This window comes from Astatotilapia calliptera, chromosome 16 (assembly GCF_900246225.1).
Source record: "Astatotilapia calliptera chromosome 16, fAstCal1.2, whole genome shotgun sequence".
Lineage (NCBI taxonomy): Eukaryota > Metazoa > Chordata > Actinopteri > Cichliformes > Cichlidae > Astatotilapia > Astatotilapia calliptera.
The window spans coordinates 34,517,945-34,531,227 of NC_039317.1; the positions used below are offsets into that span (position 1 = coordinate 34,517,945).

General features: G+C 45.0%; 1 protein-coding gene across 13 annotated transcripts in view; it reads right to left on the minus strand.

The window, feature by feature from the left end:
- stxbp5l (syntaxin binding protein 5L) overlaps nt 1-13,283 on the minus strand; it is a 128,678-nt gene that overhangs the window by 45,077 nt on the left and 70,318 nt on the right. For all 13 annotated transcript variants that reach the window (XM_026145592.1, XM_026145593.1, XM_026145595.1 and 10 more), the window contains exons 6-7: nt 6,485-6,548; nt 2,085-2,168 (exon numbers count right to left, since the gene is read on the minus strand). In XM_026145592.1, coding sequence (XP_026001377.1) covers nt 2,085-2,168; nt 6,485-6,548 — 148 coding nt within the window. The remainder of the gene's footprint in view (nt 1-2,084; nt 2,169-6,484; nt 6,549-13,283) is intronic.

The following is a 13,283-nucleotide window of genomic DNA, read 5'->3' on the forward strand; positions in this document are numbered from 1 at the left end:
ATTAAGCCGATTCAGAAGTGAAACGTGATGACACACGACACTGATTCTTACAGCATTTAGCTTTAGGCCAGATCTGGAATAAAACCTCGTTGGTATCGTTGTTGAATCCGTCCTCACGTAGTGTCAGTGCCCTGCTACGCTTCAAATGAAATATGAGACAAAGGACGAAGATAATAATCCTTCAAAACTGGTGAGCACATAACAAAGTGCTTCTCTCTGCGGATGGTAATTGACACTTTTGTCCAAATACAATGGAGAAAAATACAACTGACAAGATTGTTTCATACAAAGGCAGACCACATTTTCCCCGTGGAGCTCTATCAAACACACGCCTATTAAAAACACAACAATGATGTGCATCTGACAGCTTTGGTGTCCACACAGAAGAGCAAAAACGCTTCTGCAGCATGCGACACACGGTGATACGTATGTGATTCTACTCAGTGATGCCACAGCTACCACACCTTAGCTGTACAGGTAAAAAACGTCACGCAAGCCAAAACAGCAAAGTCGTTTTCCTGGTATCGCCCTGCGCTCAGCACGTCTGCCGCTGTTCTTCAGAAGACCTCGCTGGGTAATCTTTAGCTTCTTAAAAACATTATTCACAGTTATTCATGTCAAAGCCACAGAGGTCACGGCCCCGGGGAGCGTCAGCAGCAGAAAAACAGTCTGGATAATCCTGGAGAAGTTTGGCCTGACATTGTTCCAAATTAACCTTTTCTCATTCGCACACTGAAGCTTATTCAGGAGGCTTTTGTTAGAGCTGTGCACTCATCAGTCCTAACGTGGTCGTTATTGTGGTAATCACAGTAAACTGAATTTTCTCAGATGGCAGCAGAAAATGTTTAAAGCCGGGGGTAGGCTGCGTTTTTCCCCTCGTCATCAGACGGAGAAACATCTATAATAACCTTTCAGCGACTCGATGCTGGAACGAGGCTTTAGAAAAGGCAGCCAGCGATGGAGATCGATAGCAGGTCCTTTCACACCAGATAGGAGTTTATGAAGTGTTATAGAAGAAAAAGTGCATTTAACCACAGAGACACGGAGGCGCAGTAGGACTGGGTGTAAATACAGAGCAAAACCAAATGTCAGTATTATTTTTGGTGCATATGAAGAGCTGACAGCTTAAAGTTCGTACTTTTCTTTGTCCTTTAAATCACATTCAGATCCACAAAGGAAGCTCATGAGCGTGAGTGTTACTGTTCACAGGAGAAGGAGGACGTAAGAGGTGGCAGCAGATGTGCTGATGGTGCGTATGTTTGAAGACACACGAGTTAATGACCTGTTAATGAAAGACGTTTGAATATTACATGAAAATATAGTTTTGTGTGTAACTTTTCAGCGTGCACTGTGGTGAAACGTTTTCTCCCTGGATGCTGAAAGCTGCAGCACCTTTGGCTGAGTACAGACCGTGTAACCTAACACACCTGTCTGACATGACGCGTTTACGCTCTGCTGGTCTCTGGGTGCCAGCGTTGTCGTCTGTTCCAGCTGACAGTGCTGTGCAAGCTGCCCGAGGCTGCCCGGACCGGCGTGAGCGTTCCCGGGTCCTCTAATGACTGCTTCTTCAAAGAGCAGTAATTGGTTTGGCAGGCAGCTTTTCATAACAAACACCTTGTTAAAAATGAGAAAAGTTGCTGCCGCTCTGAGATGAAAAGTGCACTCGACTTTGGTCAGCGAGGGTAACTTGAAGAGAGCGCTGAGAGTCAATGTTGAAGCACTTCCTGTTTCACCTGAAGAACCTGTAACACTTCAGTGTCACATGTTTTTATTCAGGTCTGTATGTAAAAAAGAAAAACTCGACATGTCTCTGCAGGGCTTTGATGTCATAAACAAGCTGAACGTTCCCACTCGTGCACCCCCCTCTGGGACTCATTTCCAATTTGTTTTTAAAGCAATTTGTTCTTCATTCCTCTCAATTTTGCCAGATTCTTGTACATATCCTGCCTCCTGCTGCTATAATCAGGCATCCGCACAGAGACAGCTAAAATGAAACTACAGTTTGATTATTAAACAAACAAACACAGAGGCCACAGCAGACGTAGAAAGAGGGCAGACAGAAAGGCTTCACCTATCAAACTCACCTCATCGTAGTAGATCCTGAAGTCAGCCTTCTTGCCCCGGAGGTCCCACTGCACGATCGTCCCGCTCTCAAACCCTATAAGCAGCTGCAGACACGAGGACAGAGGAGACTGTTCATAATAAAAACATGCACGAGGTCTGTGCTCAGTGTGATGATGATGATCGGCTATTTATGTTTTAACCATTATTTATTGACTCAGTGCCAGTAGAGTAAAACAGGACAGCAGCCTCCTCCTAACTTGTTACCCAGTGATTAAACTGGATTTTTTCACACTGAGCGGCTGATTGTGAGCAACCAGCTGGTTTCCCAGAGGCTGAGCGTGCAACACCTGCAGCTTGTGTGACCACAAGCTGATTGCACAGCTCACCTGGTGGGAGGACCACCAGCCTTCAGACTGACCGTCGTCACTGTCAGACAGAAGGTTTTAGCAGACAGACAGGTTGCCAACATGGTGAAATCAGCCCGAGTCAATCAGTGCTGATGAGTGTGAGTCATTGGCAAAGTGTCTGTTTGCAGTAGGAGACTGGACTCAGTTGCTGGTTGCATTCTGGATATAGTCCTGTACAAACACGGTTGCCAGGTGCTTGTGTTATTCTGCAGTCAGATTGTTTCCTGCAGCAACTATGTCACCATGTGAGGAAGGTTTGTTTCTGTGTCAAATCTATGAAGTTCTGGCTGATCTCTGAATGTAAGCAGGTAAATTGTAGGTGGACAGCAGCAGATTAGCCACACTTGATCCTCTGGTATCTAGGGCTGCCACGATTAGTCGACTAGTCACGATTACGTCGACTATCAAAATCGTCGACGACTAATTTAATAGTCGACGCGTCGTTTGAAGCTTTGTAAGATACTGAAAGACGCAGGAATAAGTAGCAGGATTTAAGAGTGTAATAATGGACTGAAACAGAAGATGGCAGCACTGCATGTACAAGGATGCCAGCTGCCGTTAAACCCCGAAGAAGAAGAAACTGTGTCCCAGAATTCATAGCGCAGCCCAGCTCAGTTTCCAACAATGGCGGCGGCTAGTTAGTTTTAATATTACTCTTATTATTCTTTCTGGGTCACAAAATAAACGTTTAACATATTTTCAGGCGAGAATGTAGCTGTGTAAACCTCAAATATCTGCTCAGTTTATCAGGACACCGCATATTTTCAAAAGCGCTCCGACGTTTTCGGAGACGTCTGTTACCCACTAGCTCGATAGCTAGCCGGGGGCTAGGTCACTAGCGCCGTGAGAACACCGGACTCCCGGCAAATTGTTTTCAAACCCACCGCCGTCTTTCACTACTCGGGTTAAATATATATAAGTCACTTAGATAACTTAAAAATGTTGTTTGGCTTTTTTCAGTGTTTTATTTGTTCCTGAGTAAATCGGTTTGGCTGAGATTAAAGTTATAGTTTTTACACAGCTGAATAAACATCAAGCAGACAGCTGATTATCAGAAGTGTGAGATGCTCCAGAATTTACTCCGGTGTCCTGTTATATTTTAGATAGCAAGGAGTTTATTAAACTTCACCGAAACAATCTGCAAATGTCATTAAAATTTGATAAACTATCATCTTGTCTTTATTTGTAGTTAGCACAGACCTTAAACACTTAAAGCTGTAAGCTAATGATAGTTATATAAGAGCAGATGCTGCTGGTGCAATAAGCTGTAGTTTTACGTCTAATGGATGATGAGCTGATTAGTCGACTATCAAAATAATCGTTTGTGGCAGCCGTAGTGGTATCACAAACTGATTGCATGTTACTGCAAACTTGCCATTCAGTCTTAGACTGATAGCAGACTGATAGCAAACTGTCTTATTCCCATTTTAGACGACAACATAAGCTGCAGATGGTGTTAGAGGTGCAGCCTCAGCTGTGTCACTGGCTCGGTTTGTCTCACAGTCCCATCACTGGCTGTCTAACACACACTGGGTAAAACAGGCTGTTTATCTGTGTCTCTACATGAACACAAATGCACACAAACACAGATTTACTGATTTACACACACTGAGAATAACACACACTCCTTCATGTACAAGGACAATTCGTTGCAGTCCTTACCATATCAGCTCTGATTTGTATAGAATACACTGGCACCATATAAACAGGCTCCATAAACAAACAGCCCTGCATGCACCGGAGGAGAAAAAGCAACACTGCCACATACTACAACCCAGTTACACACAAATTCACAAACAGACGATAAAAGGGGAAGCAAAGCCGACCCAATCTGATCAGAGATCAGAGGAGAGCTGCTGCAGAAGCACAGCTTTAAAGACAGAGAGGAGGAAACAGCTCTCCTGCTGAGTGCAAAGACTGTGTGACACTGCACATCTGAAGAAGGGAAGCAGAGTGCAGGTGAGGGGGAAGCAAACCCGGTAAATTCTGCAGCTCTGAATACATTTTCAAGAGTGAGGACGCATGAAGGATCAACACTGTAGGATCTGCAGGCAGGTCTGCTGTGATGTGAATGAGACATATCAGTGACATCTCATTAACATAATAAATATCTATTAAGCATGAAGGCGGTGTTCATGCGGCTCTGTTGTGGGCAGTTTAAAGAGCACGTCGACAAACTGCAGTGAAATTACAGCCGTTTACTCCAGCAGAGATTTAATCAAAGGCAACAAAGCAAAACCTGAGAATAATCTTTTATGGGCTTTGGTGAAGAAAATTTAACTGCTTTTTAAACAATTTTTCTTTTCATTCATTTTTTGGGTTTTTATTTGATGTTTTTTGCAGCACGTTGAAAGAAACGGCTTAAACAAAACAAAATCTGTTCAAAACAGACCAAATAAAGAGCAGACGTTACATATACTACATATTTATAAGCTGAATAAGGGATGTTGCCACTGGAAACATTCATTTAATATCTGCTGTCATCATTAATTCAGTTTCTGCTTTGGTGGAACCAGCTCCCAGTCTGGATCCAGGAGACAGACACTATCTCTACTTTTAAGATTCAAACTTTCCTTTTTGCTAAAGCATATAGTTAGAGCTGGACCAGGTGACCTGAATCCTCCCTTAGCTACGCTGCAACAGGTGTAGGCTGCTGGGGGATTCCCATGATGCACTGGGAGTTTCTACTCCACTCACTATGTGTTAACAGACCTCTCTGCACTGAATCATATCTGTTATTAATCTCTGTCTCTCTTCCACAGCATGTCTTTATCCTGTCTTCCTTCTCTCACACCAACCAATCACAGCAGATGGCCCCGCCCCTCCCTGAGCCTGGTTCTGCCGGAGGTTTCTTCCTGTTAAAAGGGAGTTTTTCCTTCCCACTGTCGCCAAAGTGCTTGCTCATAGGGGGTCATATGATTGTTGTGTTTTGTCTGTATGTAGATGTCTGTGATTTGGTGTTATATAAATAACATTGTTCCAAACCTGTGTTAGTGATCAGTAATATAATAATAATGCTCTGTATTTCCTGCTGTATGTTAAACTTGTTGAACTGGATTTTTAAAGACTTCCAGTTGCGCAAAGTGATGCTGAGACTGATGTCATCTGAGGTCGTTTCACGATCATTTTTCTACAGAATGACATTTATCATCTCAAAGCTTTTATCCAGTTTGAAAGACTGACTGAGCGGAACAGGAAAGCGAGTCCTTCGGCTTCATGGTAGATGAGCCTGCATGAGCACTGACAGCAGAGAAGCTGGTGCATCAGTTGGCGACTAGCAAACTCACACTAACCTTTCAGTGACAATCACCATTACCAAGCACACGGAGGCTAGCTTAACTAACCTCAGCTACAGGACAGCAGCATTAGCGTGAGCTGAGAGAACTTGTCCCCTTTGCTTACGAAGGGTTAACTTTGTGCTGTTCAAGGAGAGGAGACGTCTCTAAACACACGGCCTTTGTTCTTGCTTGCAGTGAGCGACTGCAGTAGGTGACGGCAGCTGAAAATTCATGTCTCATTCTTTTGTCTTTAAAGCTTTTCAAGTCTGGTTTCATCCGAGGGCTACAGAATTCCACTGGCAAAAATCAATATGCCTCTCAATGACCTCTCTTTCTCTTTCTGCAACTTTTCCATCCAGCTTCTTTCTTCTTTGTTCGCGAGTAAAAAAAAGAAGCAAAACAAAGACGAGGGCACCAAGAGGAGCGACGCTGCACACAGGACGGCTCTTTTTCAGCGAGCACACAAAGACAGCCAAGGTGAGAGAGTGAAAGGTGAGCAATTAGAACAAAATAATGGCCGACAGGAAGAAAGGGTCAGGATCGAGGATGAAGATGGGGGGAGTGATGGGGGGAGTGATGGGGGGGCGGGGATGACAGAAACACGGCAGAGGAAAAAGCTCAGATTTTACTGGAGGCACAAAGCGTGAAAAGGGAGGCAGCTTCAGTGCAGCAGACTGCTTCAGCACTGGTGCTCGAGGAGAATCATGAAGGTGATGCTTTGATGCGCCTACACACCTTTCCTTCATCCTTTGGGCTGTCACTCAAATGAACGACTGGTCCTGGGTGAGTTTTAGTTGATCTGTAATGAGAAGGAAAAATAACAGAGGTGAGGAAGACAAAGTGTAACGCTCTGAAACAATACTGCAACAAACGCTTTACTGCAGCCACGCACACATACTCAGCATCACAGCCATGCTTTACGCTAACACGCCGCTTAGCTGTGTGACATCCGTCGGCACTGTGTGGAAGAGAAAGAACCCACTTGATGTATTCAAACTGCAGTCAGCAGGGAGCAACAACAAAGCCTTACTTGTGGTATTTATTACATTTTTAAGGTGTTTCTGTTATAGCTGTAATTTTCTGGCCCCTAAACAAGCTGCCTGCTGCCAGCCACCATAATAGCACACAACACTGACATTTAGATATCAGGTACATCGTTTCTGTGGCGATGCAAAAATTACAGCCTGCAGTATAAAACACGCCGTAAAGGTGTCAAGCTAAACGCTCACATTAGGCTGTTTTTATGAATAATGTGAGGAAATGTGACATATGCATCATTTCAGTGTTTAAATAAAGTAAGGCACATAAAGTATACAGTCCTGTGCAAAAGTCTTGAGCCACCCTCCTTTCTTTATATTTTGGGAGATATGTGACTGAAACGTGCAAACATACATGGAAACACAGCATGTACGGCAAAAACAGAGTCTGTGCTGAAGAAGCACAGACTGAGCTCTCTGAGCAGCTCTGTGAGGATCTTCAGGAACTGTTCTCCAGGCTTCCTGAAGGACAGTCAAAGCTCTTCTTTAGATGTTTCTGCCTTTGCTTGTGTTCTCTGTCAGGATGATCCCACACTGCTTCAGTGGAGCTGAGCTCTGAGGAGGCGCATCCATCACTGATGTGTGCTTTGTGTTTGGCATCACTATGATGCTGAAAAATGAAGCTGCTGCCAGTCAGATGTTTCCAGATGTTCCTGCGTGGTGGATCAGACTCTGTAATTCATCAGTTTAAGATCTCCAACAGCACTGACTGACCTGAAACCATGACACAGCCTCCACCGTGCTTCACAGATGGCTGCAGACGCTCACTGCTGGACCTCCTCCTGACCTCCTCGTACACACTGACCATGATGTGGATCCATCTCTCCATCACACCTGTTCCTCTGACCTTCAGTCCAGTTCTGGTGTCATTTTCAGCCTCAGTCTGTCCTCCTGTTTCCCTTCAGCCGTCCTTCACTGAATCTTCTCTGATGAGGCTTCAGTGAAGTGTGATCAGCTGAAGCTCCTGTGTCAGCTCCTGTGCTTCCTATTAACATGACTTTCAGATACCTTACGCTGTAGCATTAGCTACATGAACGAGAGGACTGAGTATGAGTGAAAACAGAAAGACCTGAACTTCTGCTCAACAGCACCTTAACAAGAAAGTCTGTCTCCTTGGACAGAAAAATATCTGGAGAAGTCGTGAGAGTTTTCCACAGGATGGTGTGATATAGTATATTATTGTTGAATGATTTATTCTTGCATGATGAGAGTTTGATGAGAGCTCCTTTAATTTAAAGTAAGTTGTTTGTGCCCTTGGAGCAGGCAGCTACAGCAGATCAGTGCTTGGTGATTCCTCGCAGCACAAACCTGCAGCACTAAAATAAAATGCATCGCTATTTTCCAAGAAATCCACAAGAGCTGCATGATCACCGGCAGATTCAGTTTAGCTGCCACAGTCAGGACACTGTAGCATTGTGCCTATAATCTGGCGAGCTGAGGCAAAGTGTGACTGACGTGTTCAGATGGGCCCGTTTAGTTATGCCTGCTGCTGGAGAGCGATAAAAACATGAAACCAGAACACGCTCTCAATGCATCGCTGTTGCGTTAACAAACCAGGATATCAACCAACCATCTGCGACGCACAACACCTGCCCGGACACGTAAGTGCAGCACACAGGGTGAAAGCCAGGAGCTCGAATATATCGAATATACCCGGTGATGTAACCCGCCTGCTAACGTGGGACCCTGAACCCTCTGCACAGAGAAACAAACCTGTGCTTTTAGAACCAATCAGGACCGATCAACGATAAAACACGTCGGCGACAGAAAGTTCACAGCAGATATTGAATTTCTGATAAAGCAGAGATGAGTCAGGAAGCTTGTGATTGTGTGTGGAAGGTCATTTCCTGTGGAAGCCTTTCACACCGTGGGGACACGTGTGAATCGGAGCCGCGTTACTGACTGATAACATTTCTCCGTCAAGGCCAGACTCTGAAAAGCAGCCCGAGTGAATCTGTGTTTGCCGATGCTTGGGATGAATATTTTCTGACAAGCTGTGAGGCCAAACAGCTGAACTGTGTGACTTCTCAAAGTTAGAGACGGAAAGTAACTGCAGCGAGCAAGAAGACGCTTCACGCTGACGCATCAGCGAGCGTTTGTCTCTGCAGGCTGCTCACAGCTGGAATTATAGCCAGCGTGTCCACAAATGCTCATGAAATCATTTAATCAATGAATGTTTGAATCCCACCGCGCTGTCTGATATTCTAAGAGAAACAGAAGATCTGCTCATGTTTGACGTGTTTCTTTGATCCAGGTCATGAAGGTCATCTTGCAGTTGTTGCTCTCAGAGACTGTACGATGTTAGGATCCTTTTATTTCATGAAGAAATAACAGTGCTGCCAAGCAATCAAAGATAATCACATAAAGCTTCCTCTTAAATCCAATCTGATCTGAACAGACACACGAGCAGCTCATGGAGATTTTAACAATTAAAAGCGTCCTTACATTACAGCGCTTTGTTCTGCAGCCAGGCCACAGTAAGCTGGTCTTTTTATTATTCCCTGCACCGTTAATGTGCTTTTTAACTCTGCCTTTCTATTATTCATGCTGATTTTCTGCTTGGGCAAACCTCTGTGGTCATTATTCTCCAGATCTTTGAAGATAAGTTGGTGGTTTGTTGTGTGGTTTTAGGGCAGCGTTTCTAATTGCGTCTCTGCTCTTAGGTGAAATGCTGTTTGCAAATAAACAGATGAACACTTAAAGCCCCGTTAAAGGCAGGATGGTCCCAGTGCTCGTTAAGCAGTGATTTTACCAAATCTGGCGCCAAAAACAAATCGGCACTGCTTGTTGTTGATCTAAAATCAGACTGTTGTCCTGCCCGGTGAGCACGATTCACCAATAACTGCATATTCTGCATGAACTAAGAAAAAACACATTTAGACTGGGAGGAAGAAAATGATATTACTGAAATATTTCGTAAGCATCAGAGAAGCACGAGCACCTTTTGGGATCACAAACACAAAGACACCTTAAGCTCCAGGGGCGCCATGACAACCAATCACGGGTAGAAAAGGATAGATAATCGATATGACAGACGAGAGGGGGCGAGGCAGGAAACGGCACGTCAGCTGCAGACACCGCTCTCGCCGTGTGTCGCATGCATTCATGTAATATGGCATGTGCTGAGGCTGTGTGACACACGTGAAACATGGCAACACAAACAGCAAAATGTGTTTGAGCTTGTTTTTCACTGCGTCTGGTTTTATGGTGTTTGACATTCTTAGAGACCATTCATGTCCATGCTGGGATCTCTGGAGAGGAAACAGGAAGTCCAGCATCTGTCTGCTGTGAATGTCAGCAGAGTCGCCAGACTGACAGAGGAAGTGATGAAACAAAAGCTTTGACATAATTACTCGGTGACTGTAAGGCGTCCAGGCCCCACCCCTCCCTCACCATGCCTGAAGTACGGCTCTCGTGACAACGTTTCCAAAGTCTTTCTGTAACTACGCAGACGTTAACATGCCAGCTGAGGCTTTAACCTTATTCGATGTTAGAATTAGAAATGATAATATTTAAATCATCGGCTCAGTCTCAGAGTTACTGTGAAGGGCGGCATCACCCCCCAGTGATGCAATCACACATCCCACGGGCGAACAGTGGGACATCAGATTATGGCGGCGACCGCCAAGCACCGCTGTTATCACGCTCAGCGAGTTCAACAAGGCAAACCAATGGAACCGATCCAGACACTCATTTTGTCCTTTGGTGTCTGCATTAAAATTACTATTACAGATTTGATGTGTAATAGATTACTCTGGACAGGTGTAATCCTGTGGTGTAAACTACAGAGCAAAGACAGACTTTATTTGAGCAGAAGCTCATTCAGCTCGTTTTATTGGAGGATCTGAAAGGATGATAAATCCAAACAACAGTAAACATGAATGTATTTGGTCTGAGAAGAAAACGGTTTAAATAATCTCACGTGTTTGACTCAGAGGGGGTTTTGTAGGGGGGGGTTTACAGTAAATTTCTTCAAGCGCTGAACGTTTCTTGACCTTCAGGCAGGTGTCTGTAGTTTTTATGACTTTATCCCTGCAGCGATTTAGACTCAGAGCTCTCTGAGTGGGCTTTCACCCGTCCACTCTGAAACGTGGCTGGGTGGGCTATGAACCAGCACGCTCTGCTAAATGTCCACGTGGAAGGTTTGGAGAAACACTGTTTGTTGACAGGCCACCTGCTGCTTGTGCTGCATGCATGTAGTGGGGAGCAGCTCAGAGTGCTGATGCACGTACGAAGTGCAGGATTTCCATGAGAAAGACAAACGCTGTTTAAAGTGGCCGTTCTTTACCAGCTGCACCAACGTAAGGCTCAGAACAGAAAAACCGTTCTGTGAGGTCGGAGGGCGTAAACATGTCAGCGCGGCCTTTTTACACACAGTATTTAATAAAGACGATGATCTTTTCATAACCCTCCCGCTGACGTATAGATTTCTCTAGCACGGAAGCATTTTTGCTCATTATTCATGCTGTGAAGAGGCCGTGAAACCGGGCGGTGGCTGGAAGCCAACTGTTTATTTTACAGTCCCAATAGCAGAAATAGGAAAACGTGCCGGTGTTTATTACAGCTGACACGAAGCCAGGTGCAAACATACTTCTGCTCATCGGAGGGCTCTGTGAGGAGTGAGCACTGGGCTGCTGTGTTTCTCCTCGCATCTCATTTCTATCTCTCATTTCAGAGCGAATCTCCTGAAGATGAAATTGTGCATTAAATATGTTGCAAACCCGTCTGAATATCAATGAGAGCCCGGCCCTCCTGTTTGGCTGCACTGGTCCCATTTGAATTGGTTTTTTTGCACACTGAACCAACCAAACGACTCGTGCAGTCATACGTCGACGCGATCCACACCCTCCTGTTTGCACGGTTAGGAGACTTCGCCCTCGCTCGCTAAATGTTGCACAAAGTCCCCTCTCATCCTTATTCATGCTTCGTGGAAATCCTCCCCAGATAAATAACACGAGTCCCCAGTCACCCCGGCTGTTGATGAGAAGAGATTCATTCCCGACTCGTTCATGAACCCTACTTCAGGAAGATAAAGAGTGCTGACGGTTAGGAAATACAGAATATATTACAGCGTCGTGTATAATACATGCCCGTTGTTGAGACTGTGGTACACTCTGCAGCTCAAGTCATAAAGGAAAGTTACCTATTCTTAAATGAGCCATTATCTACAGGCCATCTCTCCCTGATATTTAATTATAGAGGATCCAGCAGACATTTAGCTGCGTCAGCACGTTGAGGCACTTTTCTATAGAAGCATTAGAGATGTCACCGAGATCTACGATTCAATACCAGAACACTGAAAACGAGGCTGTTTCTATACTGCAGGTACTGTAGGCAGGTGTATGCACCAGGCTGCAACTGTTCCAGGAAGACGAGGAAGAAGAAAAACAAGACAAAGACGGAAACCACTGCACATCCTACACTGGCCTCATAGCTCCGTCCTCACTAAAGGAAAATCCACAGAAGTCGACCGACGAAGGAGAAACGACCAACTCAATGAGCTTCTCATCCAAGTATTATCTTCTTATGTTATCCTGAAGTACACATGAGCTAATCTGAGAACGCTGGCTTGGCTGTAAGTGTGAAGTAGCGAGCGAATGCTTGTCCGGCCCTTTTCACTGCTGTGATTGGCTCCAGCTCAGCCGTGACTCTTAACTGCATAAGCAGAACAACAAACGGTCGGATTCGGCAACGTGACCCGCCTTAGTTGTTGGTGGCTCGCATGTTTTTGGCTGTTTAATTAACCAGATATGAACTTTTCCCGTGAACATGTACGATGTCAGAAAGCACTGAGGCGTAGCACAAAGTGCTCGTGTGAATGGGTGGAGGAAGCACGTTGAATACGGTGCTTTTAGAGCAGAAACACATCACATAAGAACTAGTTCATTTACCAGTCACACCCACTGCATTTAACATTCATCTTTCTTTGTTGTGGGAAACAAAACGCCCGTTCACATGACATGCTCACTCACACTGACAGCTCGCAGGCTGCAGGTGGCTGCAGTCCTCATTAACTGCAGCTAATTACACGACGTGTTTCATGTGCATCACAGTCGTAACGCATTCACATCGGTGTGTTTATCCATCATTATGTCACCTGGAAATCCTGAAGCACGAGCAGGTGAAGGTGGCTGCACGCTGCACGCTGTCTGTGCTGACGGTTAATCCACACAGAGTCATTCCAAACAAAACCAACCAATCCTGAGCCGCCTACGTCAGTAACGAGGTACACGTATCAAGGTGAAGGAGTAACGTAGCCTCAGCATGCTTTTCTAACCCTGATAAACTGGTAATATTTTAAGTCTTCAGTTAAACAAATATGACCGAGCCTGTGTTACTCTGACTGGACACACGGACGAGAAACAGCTGCTCTGAGCATGTTATCATGCAGCAGGTGTGACCACAGTCATGTGATCAAATCAGACCGTTGTCACGCTGCGGTCCACAGACTACTGCAAAATTAAAAACTCATCACAGAAGGACACGATCTACACGAG